Below are 18,054 nucleotides of genomic sequence, written 5' to 3'. Positions count from 1 at the left end.
GACTGCGTGATAGGAAGCACTCACACTTGCTGACGCTCAGGATGTCGGCCTGCTCAGTGAGGAGCAGTGACAGACCCTCCATCAACAGCAAGGCTTTGTGGTAGCGCTGTACTGAAGCCTCGCCCTGGTGAAACATCTCATCCAGAGCTGCAGCCTGCACCTATGGGACACAATCCATATACACTTAATAAATGATGGAATATTTGTAAAATTATGGAATAATTATGAAAAAACATCATATGCTGGGAATATCACCAAGACTTTATCTGAATATTTCAGATTATGCGTCAATTATTTATTTATTTATTTATTTATTTATTTATTTATTTATCACTTCTCTATTAATATAAATAATAAATGCTCTCTTATCACAAGTACTTATTGGTATTTTTTTTTCCTGTAGTTGAATCTCAGACAGATTTTGTCTGCCCAGTGTATTCGACATTCAGCGTATTCTATAATGCGTTTTTGCACCTTTTATACCCTCAGAAGTGAGCAGATATAGTGAACAGGAAGACATTTGGGACATTTGTTTTGGAGTGGCGATGTGGGAGCTAAAAGTATTCAAAGCTTCAACATAGAGAACAAAGTGTTAATAATGTGATTTCCTTTGCAAAAATAAAAGCCACAGTTGCCAACTTTAATGCTGCTTGTATTGTTATAGCACCAGCTTCATCAGAAACTTATTCATCTTTTACACGATGTGAATTTTATCTGTTCAAATTTTGTTTTATGCTGACTTGAGAAGAATGCCAGCATCCTTCAGAGATGTGTGTGTACTGTATGTGTGTGTGTGTGTGTGTGTTTGTCTGCCAAGAGACTAGCTGTAGACTCTTATCATTGCAGAGATGAGATAAGCGACAAAGGAATCTTAGCCACCTTTGAACTTAATTTTTTTCTGGTAGATAGGCAAGAAAGAAAAATAACTATTTTGGTATGTGGAAGGAAAATAATGAAGAATAACCCATTACATATGATAAATGAGGAGGATGTTAATCATGTTTGTTTTTAACTAATCATGCACTTTAGTTTTTGTTATTTTTATGATGAATTATTCATGTATTCTTCTACATACATCGATCAGGCAAAACATTATGACCACTGACAGGTGCCATAAATACGACTGATGATCTGCTCATCATGGCACCTGTTAGTGGGTGGGATATATTAGGCAGCAAGTGAACATTTTGTCCTCACAGTTGATGTGTTAGAAGCAGGAAAAATAGACAAGCGTAAGGATTTGAGCGAGTTTGACAAGGGCTAAATTGTGATGGCTAGACCACTGGATCAGAGCATCTCCAAAACTGTAGCTCTTGTGGGGTGTTCCCGGTCTGCAGTGGTCAGTGTCTATTAAAAGTGGTCCAAGGAAGGAACAGTGGTGAACTGGTGACAGGGTCATGGACGGCCAAGGCTCACTGATGCACGTGAGGAGCGAAGGCTGGCCCGTGTGATCTGATCCAACAGACGAGCTACTGTTGCTCAGATTGCTGAAGAAGTTAATGCTGGTTCTGATAGAAAGGGGTCAGAATACACAGTGCATGATGGGTCAGGGCAGTTTTGGTAGCAAAAGGGGGACCAACACACTATTAGGCAGGTGGTCATAATATTATGCCTGATCAGTGTATATTCATTTGGAAACTAGAGATCCCTTTAGACCACTCTGTAAATTCGGGTAAAGGAGGAGTTTATATAGAGAGTTAAAATGTATAAAGTGATGGAGACAGCCATGGTGTCTTCTTCATACCATCTGCACAGTGTGGCTAAAGATGAGCCTTTCTGCAGTGATGGTGTTGATGTGGTCCATCAGCCGTTGCTTTCGGGTAAAGAAACGCTCCAGACGCGCACTCAGGGAGCGGCATGAAGACACGCTCGACTTGTACACATCGTTTAGTCTCCTGACCACTGTGGACAAAAGAGACCCAACCAGATCTTTAATTATACTCTATTTATCAATACAAATTCTAAAAATAGACTAATGAGCCCAGGTTAATATTATGGTGTAGCTCCCTAAAAATGAGGCAATATTAAGGTCAGGAGGAAAGATTACGCCACTAACCTTGTTTGACCGTGGTGGAGGGATACAGTTTGCCCTGTTTGATCCCCTCCATGGCTGTGTGCAGTGCAGTGGACAGGAGCTCTGCAGTCTTCATGTACAGCACCAACTGCTCAGCGTGACTGCAACACACACACACACACACATATACCATTTTAAAACTTTGGGGTAGCATTAAGTCCACCAGTAAGTCTTAAAATTATTCCTCCATTCAGCTGAACTAATGCTAAATTAAAAATAAGAAAATCTTTCTTGACAAACAGGATATTACACTGCAATTATCCTTAGTCTTCCTGGCTCAGATGTTGCAATCCACCATCACTTTGCAACTGTGTGTGTGTGTGTGCGCGTGTGTGTGTGTGCTGTTTCTAGATTTGAAATGCATATTGTGTACTGTGAAAAATGTGCTGAGGACAGCTGCTGCATTCTCAAATCTGATTGGTCAGACCGTGGCAATTCATTTCCTATAACAGCGGCTCTGATAAAAGTAATGGGCTGTAATGCATGTTATTAACTTCGAGAGAGTGTGTGTGTGTGTGTGTGTGTGTACCTCCATTCGCGGCTCAGAGAACTGATCTGGTCGGCCACAACGCTTTCTTGCTGGTGTAGGCAGGTCAAGGGCTGATCGGCTTGTCCGGCTTCTCCACCTCTCGACGCTGCCACCTCCACTATACAGCGAGCAAAATCCAGCGTGAACCGAAGCCTCTGCAGAATCTCTGTGTGCTCCTGCTACAGAAAACAAAGACAAAAAACCTTCAACACACACACACTTACACATCAATTATATATATATATATGTTAGGATGTATATTAAAGAACTGTTGAAGGCATGATTCTGATTCTAATAATGATGATAAAAATGCACTCTTTCTAATATGTTATTATTTTTATAGCAACAACATACACAGGGAATTGCATGGCAGACTCGACAATAACAAAATGAAAAATTTATATAATTGTATGTGTGTTCATTTAGTAGAGGTAACAAACATGTCAGTAGTTCAGCTGTAAGTTTACTGACACATCTTCAGAAAGGAGGGCTTTGGAGGTTTCTCGGTAACATTACATGCTGCATTTTCTGTCTTATTAACTTCATAAAAGTCAGACTGCCGAAGGAGCGATCTGTTTACAGCTCTTACACAGCTGATAAAATGTACGATGCATCGTTCTTTAATTCATTTTCAGTGAAACAAAACATAATATGAGAGACTGCTGGATAACAATATTTGTTTAATGGCTGCCTCCACCCTGACGTTGATTATTTTCCAATAACAGAATCTGTCTGTTGTGTTTTACTTTTATTCAGTAGCGTAAATTAAAAATTCAAGACAACACATTTACCTCCATGAGCGTTTCTTCTGGGAGTTCGGGGGCCTCAAACATCACAGCACCCTCCAAGTTGGCTGAGATGGGGTCGGTGAGACCGTAACGAGGACTGGATGAGGCCTCAAAACCATCCAAACACATGCCTGTCTGAGGGTAACGGCTGGTGAGGGACCCCACGGGACTGATGGAGCTTGAGGAGCATGCTAAAGGATAAATTATAGCAAGACATTAACACGGAGTAAAACAGTTAGACATCATTTATAACCACTCTAAATTAGTCATTTATAATAAGCTCATAGTCATTATATTGATGCACGTCATTACAGTGCACTGATCATGGTGATGATCTATAATAACAGTAATAACAATAAAATGGGAAAGAACAGCAGAACAGCTTGGCTTTCACTCAAGGACACAAACTAGGGGGGAAAACTGCCAGACCTGAGAATTTTCTAGAACGAGAGGTGTGGGGTGGTGTTCCTCCGCTGGGGGGCGAGCCCACAGTGAACACCACTCTTGCAGGACTGCCTGAACCCACCACCATGGTCCCACCAGTAGCAGGCGCTGTGGAGCAAAGAACAGTTACTTATCATAGTCCACCTATGGCCATGGGTTAGGTGCAAAAATAACCCTTTAAAATAATATAAAACTTTACACTAGGCACACAGGGAATAAATACAGATTCTTTTGTCCTACTTTATCTAGGAAAAATACACATTTACACTGCACACAATTTACTGCCCTACTTCTGAAGTCTGATCACTGCACCTTTTAAAACCTACCACTGCGATGGTGAACTTCCGCAAATGCTCATATACAGTAAATAATGAGTCATGTATTTATCTCCAAAAATATGCCATGTATAACATTATCAGGGGTTATGAAACGTTCAGCCAAACACAACTGCTTCACTGTAAGATTACGCTCAACTTATTAGCTAATCATTTATATTATATTGACTCGATCCGCTGTTTTAGTTCAACGCTGTTAAGTTTATCTTCTAACAGTACGCTTCTGTCAGTTGTTTTATCCCTCACACACACAGAAGTGAGTTCTAACCTGCGATGTCGATTGCTCTGTCAGCACTGAGGTTCTCCGTGCTGCCTCTGTCTCCGAGCTGTCCCCCGAATGCCGCCATTAACAGCATGTCCGACAGACGACCAGAGCTCTGCGACCTGGAAACACACAGAACAGGGACGCGTGAGAAAACACAGAAGGAGCGAGTTTAAAAAAAGTGAGTAGAAAAACTTCTCCAGTTACCTCCCAAAAGTCTTGGTGTCCTCGGGTTGGAAAGCAGCAGGCATGCCTGTTTCTCCCTGGCATGGCCGACTGGGAGATGAAGGGAAAACTAAACCCTGCTGAGTCAGAAATGTCACCATGTTCGGCGAGCTGGGCGGCTTTGGGAACTCAAACGGGGACATGGCCTGAAGGCAAAAACAAGAAATGACTTCAGAGGTGCTGTGATCGTTAACAAGAAAAATTCTACTGGGTCAGACAGGAAAAAAACCCCCACAATTTTACCACACAACCCTTTTGTGTAGGTCAGTGGATGAAACCATGCTCCATGCTTACAGCAAGAATATAGCTGACATTTAACTATCTATAATCTGATTTATTTGAGTGTAAGACTCTTTTTAAAACTACTACGGTCCAGTCCACTGCCGTAATAATAAAGCATTTATAAACATAATACCATAAAAAAAAAGGATAATTATGTTAAAAGAAGCACATTTTATCCTATACTTTATCTATGAAAAATTATGTTGAAAGAAAATATTACATGAAACACTGCATATTTTTTCCTTTGCTTTGTCTATTAAAATATTTTTATTGACCAACCTGTTTATCAACACAGAAAAGCAAAATACTTTTACTTTTGTTTTCTGTTCTGTTCTGCTCACATGACCGAGGTTCACCAGTTCACACACCAAAGTTCAACTAGACGAAGTAACCACAAATGCATTTTTCAACCTACGTCCTTTTTCCTGAATTTTATTCGTTTGCAGCGACAGTGATTTTAAAGTGTGTTTAGAATAAAGCTGACAAGATTAAAACAATAATAAAATATTAGTCTACATTAATCTACTGTTATTATTCTTTTTTTGAACTTATCCAACTGGCAGCTAGAGAAAAAGAGACACTCTGGAAATGAAATAGTTTAACTAAACTACAAACTACTAAACTGAACAGCTACATACTCTTGATGGTGATCCTAGGATGGTGGGTAAAGGACTGCGCTGCATCAGTTCACTGAGTCGGGGAGAGGAATGTAGGGGCCTCAGGGCCATCGCGCCTCCCTGCGGGGCCACCACGGGGTCCGAGTGCTGTTTCCTGATCGTCTGCCTGCAGCCGCCAGCGGCCTCCAGCAGGCAGGGGGCACTGTGGAGGCGTGAGCCCAGCCCATGCTGCCTGGATCTGGACTTAGCATCGGGTAGCTGAAGAGCTGGAATATGAGCGTATAGAGAGAGAGACAGAGAGCTGATGTAAATAACAGATTGATGCAGGCTCGAGGGCAGGTGAATTATTAAAAAAAAAGTAGTACAGAGCTTTGGGAAATGCAGACCTTCTGTTTGTGCTTGCATGGCGGATTTCAAAACAATCTGAAACTATGAGAGTGGAAGCGTGCACTGCATATAAAGTGCAAACACCGACATACTGTAAAAGGCTACAGCCTCACAGCATGGCGTTAATATTGCAAACAGATGCTCGGAACAGCACAGGATTAATGACCGATCAGCACTGCATGATTTTACATTTTTCCTGGGTAAACAAATGAAAGTGAAAGGAATTTTTATAAAGTTATACAGAGCTAACCATCATGCTTGGCATCTTTAGAGAAAATAGCAAAAAGATCAGATATTTTAGGAGCACACTGAGACAATACACAGCGTACAGCTCCATTGTGTTAATAAAGTATGAAGGAGACAAAGAATGATGTGGGATTCAGCCTTCAACTTCAAAATGACCAAATTCACTTTAAGAACCACAAAAGTAAGATAACCTGAATAAAGACTAATCTAAGGTTACTGTTGAAAAAAAAGATGTGTTAAAGCCACCTGAAACAGACACTTTAAAACAATTGGCTGAACCAATTTTTTGGACCAGTCAATGAGCTGTGCTATTTTTGGCTCTGCATGTCCCAGCTCAGCTTGTTTGGTACCCAGGAAATAGGAACTGAAGGTCAGGACAGAAGTTCAGTACAGCTTGGTTGGCAGTGACAACATGGGACTACAGTTAATTACTCCACCTGTCAAAGCCAGAGATACTTTTGCACTAGAGGTAGTCCTTACCCTGTGGGGAGAGCTGAAGTGGTTTGATGCCTCCAATAGACAGTCTGCGGGTGGTGAATGTTGAGTGATGAGGGGGAGATGGTCCTGTCCTTCCACAACCAAGGGGACTGCCACTGCTGCACCGCCGCACTGGAGTGCACCTACACCCCCCCACACACACACACAGATCAGCAAAACCTTTCATATAGCACATCACAGAGTGATTGCTGTGATCTCTGATCTGAAATAGCGCAACAGGGTTTGAATTATACAAACTAAAATCATACGAAGTAAAAGCACCCTCCCATATTCCTATAAATCTGCAAATATTTAATAAGTGATATTGGTTCTGTACTGACCGTGGGGAGCCATCCTGGCTGGGAGAGTGCAGGTTTTGCTCCATACGCTGATAGTTGTGAATCTGTGTGGGCACTGGAATGGGTACGGACTGTCCATAGTTACTACAGTTGCTCAAAGAGTGTTCAGGAGGCCTGCTGAGAGTGAGAGAAAGAAGGCGGGGGGTAGAAAAAGGAGACAGCAGGACAAAGAGAACAGCGAATGAAGAAAGAGAGAACAGTGAGATGCATGGGTCTAGTCGATAAAATCAAAACACCTTCAAAAAGGCACACACACACACACACACACACACACACACACACACGAGTTTGCTGCTGGGCAATGCTGAGCTTTAAGCTGACCCTCACGTCAATAAAAGAAAACAGCTGATGCTGGCTTCAGTGGACAGCGAACGAGTGACACATCGATCAATACTGATGGGGCGACTGGAGAAAGTGTTAGTTACTCCACCTCTCTCAGCATTGTCACTATAAGAGGCATTAAAACCCTCTAATCCTTACAGACACTACTTTAGTGCAGCCACTTCCTGTTTAGTGTGACCGGAATGAGCCTAAATAAATTCACCGAACTTTTACCACTTCACTACTGACAGTTCTAGCCAGATAGCTAACATAATTCAATAGGTTTTATAGATGTGATTCCTTTCATTAATCCTGTCTGTTTAGCTCATGTTAGTTTGCCAACATTGGCAGTAAAGACCAGCTGTGAAGATAATAATCTTTTATAGAAGATAATATAAAAAATCTTCTACAAGATTGTGTAGTATCACCCCATGAAAGCCGGCTAGTTAACCTAAACAGTGAAAATAAACATCTATGAATATTGCTTAAATATCCTCTCAGAAATCCTGCCAGATTAGCTTATCCCAATATATGCAGTGAGGGATTCTTACAAATCCTAAATACGACTTCCTGTCAGAATCCTAAATACGACTTCCTGTCAGATTGGCTCATGGTAGCTTTTTTTATTTATTACTGTTATAAATATGATATATAAAACTTCTCTACAAGATCAGCTTATTAGCTAATCAGCCTGCATCAGTGACGAAGATATTTATGAACATGACTTATCATATCCTGTCAGGTTAGCTTGTCAACAGGAGCAGCAAACATTCTAAACACATCTGAATGACTTCCTCCAATGTTTCCTCATAATAACATCTCATAGGATATATCTTAATGTATCTGTAATATCTTTTAGATATCATTTAAATTTATAAAAGAAATAAGTTTATGTTAGCCAAATAGGTAGCACCAGCTGTAAATAATGTCGAACACTGTTGAACATGATTTGAAATCCTTTTAGAAATCCTCTCAGGTTAGCCTATTTTACCTAGCTGGCTAATAATATCTGTCAAAAACCTCCTGCACATTACTGTATGAATGCCATTTATGTTGGTGTACCATTAACTTATTCCAATGTTATTCTCTTTTGTACTCTCATGTACTTTGATAGAAATAATTAATGTACAAGTTAACAGACAATAAAAAAATGGACTGGACTTACCCAGCTGGTGGTGCGGAGCTGCTGTAAGAGGGTGAGCGTGGAAGAGACTTGGCCTGATTGCCCTGACTTCCAGAAGCAAGAAGAGAACTTCTTTTCCAGAATTAAAAAAATATATATATTTATTAGATTTTTATTTTACTGATTCAGACACATGGTTGTATGCACATCACAAAGAGCAAGTACACTATATTGCCAAATATAGTGAGGCACTTGTTTTGGGACACCCTTTCATATCATTAAATTCAGGTGTTGTTTTTCAGGTGTTGGGCTCGGCACCTTAGTTCCAGTGGAAGAAACTCTTAATGTTTCAGCATACCAAGACACTTTGGACAATTTCATACACCCAACTTTGTGGGAACAGTTTGGGGATGACCCCTTCCTGTTCCAACATGACTGCACACCAGTGCACAAAGCAAGGTCCGTAAAGACATGGATGAGCGAGTTTGGTGTGGAGGAACTTGAATTAGAATCGAGACTGGGAGCCAGACCTTCTCGTCCAACATCAGTGCCTGAACTCACAAATGTGCTTCTAGAGGAATGGTCAAAAAAATCCCATAAATACACTTCTACACCCAGTGGAAAGCCTTCCCAGAAGAGTTGACGCTGTTATAGCTGCAAATGGTGGGACAACTCCATATTAGATTCATGTGCATGTAAAGGCAGACGTCCCAGTTTTGGCCTGGCTCGCAGTCTCCACTCTAATTCATCCCAAAGGTGTTCTATGGGGTTGAGGTCAGGACTCTCAGGTCAGTCATGTTCCTCCACACCAAACTCACTCATCCATGTCTTTATGGACCTTGCTTTGTGCACTGGTGTGCAGTCATGTTGGAACAGGAAGGGATCATCCCCAAACTGTTGCGAGCATGAAATTGTCCAAAATGTCTTGGAATGCTGAAGCATTAAGAGTTCCTTTCACTGGAACTAAGGTGCCAAACCCAACCCCTGAAGTCATTGATTTGGAGGGGTGTCCCAAAACTTTTGGCAATATAGTGTATGTGGTCCTCTGTCACACACAGATAAGATATAAGAGATAAACACAAGTTTCTCACCCACTATACATAAGACTATCCTGAAGCACCTTCCCTGAGGGCATTTCACATGTCAGCTCACCTAGACAGAAAAAGAGAGAGAGATATAAAAAATTCGAGTTGAGAAGAACCAACAGCTGATGTGAAAAGATGTGAGCCAAAATAACAAATAGTCCTGTATTCGCAGGTTGTCGCCTCCCATCCTGTTATTGAGTAATATGGTTAAGGAGGAAAAGGAGCAGTGGCAAAATAATTTCACTTACTGGGGAAATGAGCCGGAACCATGACAAAGTCATCTGTGTCACAGGAAGAGTTCTTACTGCTTCCTCCACCACCAGCTGAATCCTTCAGCAAGAAACCTGGAGAATCCTGGGTAGGGGAGGCCAACGCTTTGGCTCGATTCTGCTGGATCTCACCAAGGGACTGCTGCAAATTCAAACAGAAATATGAATACAAATGTTGTAATATATATATATATATTTTTTTTTTGTTTGTTTGGCAGTCATACATCAATTCAGTTCAATGAAGTGACAAGTACTGTAGTGTTATATCTGTGCTCAGCTAACAGAAGTCAGATTGACAGCAGAACAGAATGCATCTTCATCATCCTCCTCATCATGCCAGACAATACCATTAGTCTTAATGCATCTAAGGCACACTCTAAATTAAAATCTTTAACCAGGCTACAACAAAATTACTGACAAATGAGTAAATCTATCAGCACTAGTGGTTGCCAAATATAACAAAATTAAATAACCCAGTTTGACAGTTTTTACTTTTAAATAAAGATGCATTTAATGATTGAATTATTTATATAAACATATATTTATATATGATATTACTGTTCACTCATCAAATTGTATCACACACACGCATTACGTCGTATTTTTACCCTGTATCATCTAATCACACTGTATTATAGCGTCACACTCATCACAGTGTAGCGTCATAGAAGAGCAGGAACAAATGTTTACTACTATAATGAAAGACACACAGAAGGCCACAGAGGGTCACCGGCCTAATAAAGAGATCACACAAGGGGGCTGGTGTAAAACAGCAGTGCGTGCGCACACACACACACACACACACACACACACTTACAGGAGGAGAAGCAAGGTGTGAGGTGGAGGAGCTGCTACATGAGCTTGCTGATCCTGAGCTGGGAAAGCAGGTCAGGGTCACCGGTGCAGCTGTGAACATGATCACACACACACACACACACACACAGATACATCACAGTTACTATCTTGTCAACAAGTAAAACACAACAGATCTAAAGTCTAAATTTAATTTATATAATAAAAAAGGAATCTACACAAAGAAATATGTATTTTTAGATATACTTAATTTATATTAGCAAAAAAAAATTCATTAATCAAATAAATTGCATATTATTATAATAGCTATATTAGTATTAAAATATAACATGGCAGCCTAAACAGTAAAGATCTATATAGACAGGAAAGAGACTCACACTTCTTCATGGTGGAGCTTGCCTCGAGGAAAGGGTGCTTGAAGAATTCATCTAAAAATTGCATACCATGAAATAATTAGGTTTATTTTAATTAAAAATAAGAAAACATACACAAAGTCAAAAGCAGCACTGACCAAAGTCCATGCGGTCCTTATGGTTCCTCTGCAGCAGGCCAAGAAGCAAGTGCCTCAGGTGGCTGGACGTCTCTCTGGGAATGCTACAGAGAGAGAGAGAGAGAGAGAGAGAGGGGTACGATCAGAGGAAGCATGAGAACAACGAGAAGCCTGTTCCACCCCTGACACTTACTTTGGGCTAAGATTCTTATTCTTCTCATAAAACATGCGGAGGTCCTGAGGACTGCTGGCCTAAAAAGTAGAAACACAGATACCACAGTCACAAAAATCCCTGTACTAAATAATAATAATAATAATAATAATAATAATAATAATAATAATAATAATAAATTATAATTATAATAATAATAATAATAATAATAATAATAATAATAATAATAATATGTACTAAGTAACCATGCTTAATTTCCTCATTACAACCACTCTGGGGAATATTTCACTTGATTTTCTTTCCTCCTTTGCTCTCTTTGAAATGCTGTTCGATGTAGCAAGAATAGTTCCTTAATTACATACTTGCATAACTGACTACAAGTGTTTGTGAAAACTGCAGTCAGTTACATAGTTAACGGACTACGTGTCTCTTCGCACGACACATTCCAAAAGCATGACCACGACAAATAAGGACACCACTGTCAGGGTGTGTAATAATATCTAGCATAGTGGATTGCTAAGACTAATAGGTGCTATCATATCTTCAGTTATCCAATCATGTGCAATACATAAAAACCTGTTCAAACAGCGTTTCAGTTATTTTTCACATCAAGCATCATAATGGGGGAAAAGAAATGCAATCCCAGTAACTATGACATGGTTGTTGGTGCCAGATGGGCTGGTTTGGGTTTTTCAGAAACTCTTCACCCCCACAGTTTACACAAAATGGTGCAAAAAACATCCAGTAAGCAGAATCCAGTTAGTGCCATGAAGATGATAGAAGTCAGATGAGAATGGCCAGACCGGTGCGAGCTACAGTGCCTCAAATATCCGCTCTTTACAACCGTGATGAGCAGAAAAGCACCTCGGAATGCACAGCATGTCAAACCTTGAGGCGGATAGACTAAGACAGCACAAGACCACATCAGGGTCCAGTCCCATGAGCCAACAACAGGAAACTGAGACTACAGTGGACGGACACCAGCTCCGTTAAAACTAGGATGCAGAATCCTTGGCTGGACTTTACGGTCTTCAGTTTTGGTGAGCCTGTTCCCAGTGTAGCCTCAGATTTCCATATCCTCATCTTCATTAGTCACATTATAGCCGTCCGTATAGTTCATGTGTCTTTACATAGCATAGTTATTAGAAAAACTGCTCTGTGAATGAGAAGGCCATAATCTAATAAAAATCAATAAAAGGTCGTGACTTTACTTGTAGATTTATCCAGCACTCACTTGAAATGGGGCTTTCCCAGTCAGGCACTGAAACACAATGGTTCCTATACTCCACAGGTCAGCCTTGGCATCGTAGTTCTGTGACATGATAACCTCTGGAGCCTGGAGTGAAGAGGATTCCAGGGTTATAATGTGCATGTGGGGAAACAGGAGAACCAGAGAGATGAAGGATACTTACCATATACATGGGAGAGCCGCAAAGGGTAGCAGCCATCATGTTGTTCTGGAGGTGCCGTGCAAAGCCAAAGTCAGCTGAGGGGAGGGAAGGAAAGATGAATTCAAGACAAGGAGTTTCAAATCATATAAGATAGCATTTAATTCAGTAAAAAAAAACACACACAAATAACCACTGGACTGAGAAGGACTAGGACGAGAGCCAAATAAATTTGCATCAGAGTCACCAGAAAGGCAGGAAATGACCAAGACAGAAAATGAAAACAGAAACAATCCAAAAATAATGAAACTGTAATAAGCCTCTAGCTAAGCTTCCTAAAGTTCTAAGAATCCTTTAAAGATGATTATGGATTATGTGCAGGGCATTAACAGGGAGACATAAACTAAATTATCCCACAGCAGGGTGGAGTTTAAGAAAGAAAGTGACTCATTCTAATACACTATGAAGTGCAACTTTAAGATGTGTTGTTATTTAACATGGTTAATATAATGAAATGTTCTGTAAGGAATTTTACTGCCGATGTAGTCTAAAACCCAAATGGTCACTGGTAATGACTAACACCTACAAGCACTAACAGGCAGACCTGGCTCTTACAAAAAAATAATAACAAAACAGTGGAAAAAAAGAAAAGTATGTCTAGTAATGTGACTAAATACTCTCACGCTCTACCTATTTTGATGCAGGTGTTGTTGGTGTGGGACTTGCGGCCGGCTGGATGGGACAGCAGGATGTTCTGTGGTTTCAGGTCTCTGTGGATGATGCCTTTGGCCTGCAGCACTCTCATAGCGCCTGCTATCTGCTGCAAGAACACACGGATGGTGTCCTCGCTCAGTGTGCCTTTGGCTGTGTGTGTGTGTGTGGAGGAGGAAAACAGAGACGGTTACTTCCAACCTTATATTGTTATATGTGCTTCATATTGCCAATAGTTTATGACACTGCAACTGAATAAACATATACCGAATAGACATGTGATATGATATATGACCATTGATATATAATAATAATTTGCAGGATTACATTCATCACATATCTTGTTGAGGGCTTAGGCAGATTATATACAGTATACAGGGTTTATTCCATGATTGGTGCTGCCATTTGAGTGTGACCATATACATTGATCAGGCATAACATTATGAGCAGTGACAGGTGAAGTGAATAACTCTGATAATCTCCTCCTGTTAGTGGGTGGGATATATTAGGCAGCAAGTGAACGTTTTGTCCTCAAAGTTGATGTGTTAGAAGCAGGAAAAATGGACAAGCGTAAGGATTGAGCGAGTTTGATGAAGGGCCAAATTGTGATGGCTAGACCACTGGATCAGAGCATCTCCAAAACTGCAGCTCTTGTGGGGTGTTCCCGGTCTGCAGTGGTCAGTATCTATCAAAAGTGGTCCAAGGAAGGAACAGTGGTGAACTGGAGACAGGGTCATGGGTGGCCAAGGCTCACTGATGCACGAGGGGAGTGAAGGCTGGCCCGTGTGATCCGATCCAACAAACGAGCTACAGTTGCTCAGATTGCTGAAGAAGTTAATGCTGGTTCTGATAGAAAGGTGTCAGGATACACAGTGCATAATGGGTCAGGGCTGTTTTGGCAGCCAAAGGGGGACCAAAATAATATTAGGCAGGTGGTCATAATGTCATGCCTGGTGTGTGTATATATGCAAAGTAAACATTAGACATTAAATACATAGGTAAAGTTCACTGCACTGACTCGTTAACCTGTTTTACACCTCATCAACTTTTTTAGTTCCAACCCTGTTTTCTGAAAACGTTCACCGCTCTGAAACATTTAAAATATTCCAAAAGTAATATTTAACATAATGATGCATCATTTGAATTTCTTGAATACCATAAGAAGAAAAGTACATTTTTCAAGACCCTGTGAAGTGCCTTCAAACATTCTGCCTTATCCGATCTGTTGATCACTGAAACTGGAAATCAGGGCGGGACATACTCAGTGGCCCCTCCCCCTCGTATAAAGCCAATAGTGGTAAGCTTACCTAGCAGTAGCTGTACTTGACAGTTAGTGCTATGGCTGTAACGAATACCTCCTTAAAACTAAATAAATTCAATCCATTTTCTTTTAAATTAAATTTTAGCTGGAATTTACATTTTCGACCCATATGCTTGTTGAAATAATTTCTCTTGCTCAGAGGCACGTCGGAGGGCATTTGATTGGACAGATTGGATTTGATTGATAAGAGGCTTAAGGGCAGAATGATGTCTTTAAAACTGTTGAAAAGAGATTTTTGATAATTTTGGATCTATATATATATATAAATCCTTAAGGCTAAAGTTCTGGAGTACACCATCTTATAGCTAAACTTCAGGCTCCAAGATTCATAATAACTTGATTTTCTACATAAGTCGTCACCTTCAAGTACAATCCTGTTCCACAAATCATAGATTGAAAGATAATTATAAATTGCATCATCGACAATTTTAAGCATATTTTTTTTTGAGCACTGTTAATGTTCACCACATTTTGTGTATTTGCTCATTCTAACCTTGCTGAAAAATGAGAATGCAGTTGAATTACTAGCTGAAAACATGCTGGAACTTGATTATAAAGATTTATTCAGAAACACATGTAAGTTCATATGCAAGTTTGAACTCGTTTTCTTTTATTTCCTGCAATCCAGCTGCGCTGACAGGGTTAATGCCTTGTCGTAAACTCGGGAGGTCATAAAGTGGTTGTAAACAGAATTTTCTAGAAAGCCAGACTAGCCGGCATCAGGTGTGAAGTCAAGTAACAGTGTTTCTGAGTCTATGTTTAGCAAGTTTTGTGTTTTCAGTCACTCAGGGATTGGTGATTATACCCAACTCACCACACACCATTTTATCATCTGTTTATTTTGTATTCGATCTGCATTGTCCCATTGTGTATATTTACTGTCTATTTTACAGTACTGATTACACGCCATCATTTTGTCTCCCTTTAGTTTTTGCTCTACACGATGTCGATTGTGTACGCTGCCGTCTCTGGCCTCTGGAATGTCACACCAAGGTCTTGGAGAAAGCTGGTCTGATCCACTGTATAAATAGAGGGCTATAATGACAATACAGATCTCTCTAATCTGATATGTAAAACTTTTATGTAAACCTCTCCAAAATAATAGATATGGATAAACTCCGGCCAAGGCTCATTGATGCACGTGGGGAGCGAAGGCTGGCCCGTATGATCCGATCCAACAGACAAGTTACTGTTGCTCAAATTGCTGATGACGTTAATGCTGGTTCTGATAGAAAGGTGTCAGAATGCACAGTGCATGGTGGGTCAGGGCTGGTTTGGTGGCAAAAGGAGGACCAACACAATATTAGGCAATGTTATGCCTGATCGATGTATATCTTAATATATACCTTAGGAGGAGGAATACCGATCGCCTACAAATCTTCAAATCTACAATCCTTTAAAGAATATCAACATTTTTTTAAATTTATTTATTGGCATCATGCTGTTATGTGTAGCTGCAGGTTGGAAGGTTGTGGGGTCGAATCCCAGGTACAAGCTGCCACTGCTGGTCCCTTGTGCAAGTCCCTTAATCTTCAATTGCTCAGTCGTATAAAATGAGATAAAAGTGTAAGTCGCTTTGGATAAGTACGTCTGCCAAATGCCAAAAATGTAAACGTAAATATAATGAATGGTGCAACACATCATCAACGACGCTCATTCAGACCGCATCTCGATTAAATATGTACAGAGAAAGAAAAAAACAAAGAAGAAAAGAAAACAAACAAAGTAATTGTCAGGGCATTATATTACAAAATGCCCCTAACTGAAAGATCATTTTTCCATGTTGTGTTTTTCATTAACTGTGGATAAGCATGAATAAAGTTATTATGACTACATTGTTGTTGTGTATATGAGAATCCTGTGTACGCAGAATAATTAACATCTGTGTTTTGCTACTTTACTGATAAGCCAGACAGCATGTCTCTTGTCCTGTCTCACAAAGCACGCTAGGTCTGAACTGTAGATTTCCTTTAGTCTGCAACTAAACAAACACACACACATGCACACACACACACATATGCACACGCACGAAACCCCTCCCAACTTCACTTCCTGAGCTGAGCCCTGAATCCGGTCTACTGCACGTGAAAAAAGGCAAATGTCAGATATCTTTTCATCCTCAAACCAGAGACATTTTTGAGAAATTTGAACAAAATAGTTTTTATGCTCTGAGAGAAAAGAGCAGGGATTTCAAGATGGAGGGAGTAAAACAACAATGACACTACCTCTAAAAACACACACTACCTCTACTGGACAACATACATCAGACACTACACACAGTGCATCCTTTTTTCTTTTTGCACTATAACTGCACACATCTGCACATTTTAATATGTTTTTATACCTATATTTTCCTCTGCCTGTATAGTATATTTCTATTCTTGGTATATTTGTTAATTAATTTTTTTTAATGACACATACAGTCGAAAAGAATGTCCTCCTGTGTATGGTTTTGTATGTGATATATGTGTGTGTGTGTAATTATGAATTCTGTTCTCGGCCGCCGTTATACTCACAGTGCAAGTAGTCGGCCAGGTCTCCTCCGTTACAGTACTGTTGAAAGGAAATGAGAAACAGCTTTAATCTCCATTGCTGAATAACTAACTAAAGCAACAGCCAATTCATTAGAATGAAGAATTGCAGATTAGGACAATGAATCAGGCTGTGAGGCATTGAAATGCATATTGAACTCCCTGCCCTCCCCCCTTCACCACCACCAACACACACCCCCCATTCCCCAGTGTGCAGTTTCTGAACTGGTCAGTAGCCTCTTATGACCTTAGCAACGCGACAAACTGAGATTCGTCACCAAGAACGTACGGAAACGAGTTTTTTAAAAGGACCGACAACCCTGAATCCCAGTTCCTTTCAGTCATTATCTGAAAAAAAACATACACAAAACAAAAACAATCTTACCTCCATCACCAAATACACAGAGCTCGCCGTTTCCTGAAGAGAAAAAACATGAAGCAGTTTTACCTCAAAGACAATCAACTTCCAAAAGATCAGAAATCACAAGAAGTAAAGAAGAAAAATACAATAGAGAACAACGTGGGACAGGAAAATGGTGTGATGTGACCTGACACAAAGTGGAATCATGGTTACAGCTCCAAAGCTGATTATATTCCGAAACCAGCAAATTCTACAAGTTTTATTACTCTTATACAACTTGCCAAACACTAACCTTTTTTTTATTTAGAAACACAGTATGCTGATATTTACATTTAATGTCCTGGAAGGCCTGCAAAACAAGTTAGCTCCTGTTATCATTTATGCTACAACAGCTATAAAAGTCATTTCCTGACTGATTTTTTTTCTTCTTGAATGTAATAAGAC

At 40.2% G+C, this 18,054-nt stretch overlaps 1 protein-coding gene across 4 annotated transcripts in view; it reads right to left on the bottom strand.

Annotated features, from left to right (window-relative positions):
• The window catches only part of ulk1b (unc-51 like autophagy activating kinase 1), a 29,714-nt gene that overhangs the window by 4,010 nt on the left and 7,650 nt on the right, over positions 1-18,054 (bottom strand). Inside the window, exons 4-26 of one of the 4 annotated variants that reach the window (XM_058415215.1) lie at positions 17,635-17,667; positions 17,235-17,271; positions 13,377-13,550; positions 12,711-12,784; positions 12,533-12,634; positions 11,320-11,378; positions 11,148-11,230; positions 11,014-11,064; positions 10,641-10,729; positions 9,803-9,965; positions 9,561-9,621; positions 8,512-8,601; positions 7,008-7,142; positions 6,670-6,809; positions 5,578-5,822; positions 4,640-4,803; positions 4,439-4,554; positions 3,821-3,943; positions 3,395-3,582; positions 2,604-2,782; positions 2,057-2,175; positions 1,745-1,902; positions 25-160 (exon numbers count right to left, since the gene is read on the bottom strand). In XM_058415215.1, the coding sequence (XP_058271198.1) occupies positions 25-160; positions 1,745-1,902; positions 2,057-2,175; positions 2,604-2,782; positions 3,395-3,582; positions 3,821-3,943; positions 4,439-4,554; positions 4,640-4,803; positions 5,578-5,822; positions 6,670-6,809; positions 7,008-7,142; positions 8,512-8,601; positions 9,561-9,621; positions 9,803-9,965; positions 10,641-10,729; positions 11,014-11,064; positions 11,148-11,230; positions 11,320-11,378; positions 12,533-12,634; positions 12,711-12,784; positions 13,377-13,550; positions 17,235-17,271; positions 17,635-17,667 (2,719 nt within the window). The remainder of the gene's footprint in view (positions 1-24; positions 161-1,744; positions 1,903-2,056; positions 2,176-2,603; positions 2,783-3,394; positions 3,583-3,820; positions 3,944-4,438; positions 4,555-4,639; positions 4,804-5,577; positions 5,823-6,669; positions 6,810-7,007; positions 7,143-8,511; positions 8,602-9,560; positions 9,622-9,802; positions 9,966-10,640; positions 10,730-11,013; positions 11,065-11,147; positions 11,231-11,319; positions 11,379-12,532; positions 12,635-12,710; positions 12,785-13,376; positions 13,551-17,234; positions 17,272-17,634; positions 17,668-18,054) is intronic. The other 3 variants (XM_058415216.1, XM_058415217.1, XM_058415218.1) reach the window with 3 other exon arrangements.

This window comes from Hemibagrus wyckioides, linkage group LG18, assembly GCF_019097595.1.
Source record: "Hemibagrus wyckioides isolate EC202008001 linkage group LG18, SWU_Hwy_1.0, whole genome shotgun sequence".
NCBI lineage: Eukaryota > Metazoa > Chordata > Actinopteri > Siluriformes > Bagridae > Hemibagrus > Hemibagrus wyckioides.
The sequence above is the reverse complement of the archived record's forward strand: the minus strand, read 5'-3'. Positions and strand labels throughout refer to the sequence as shown.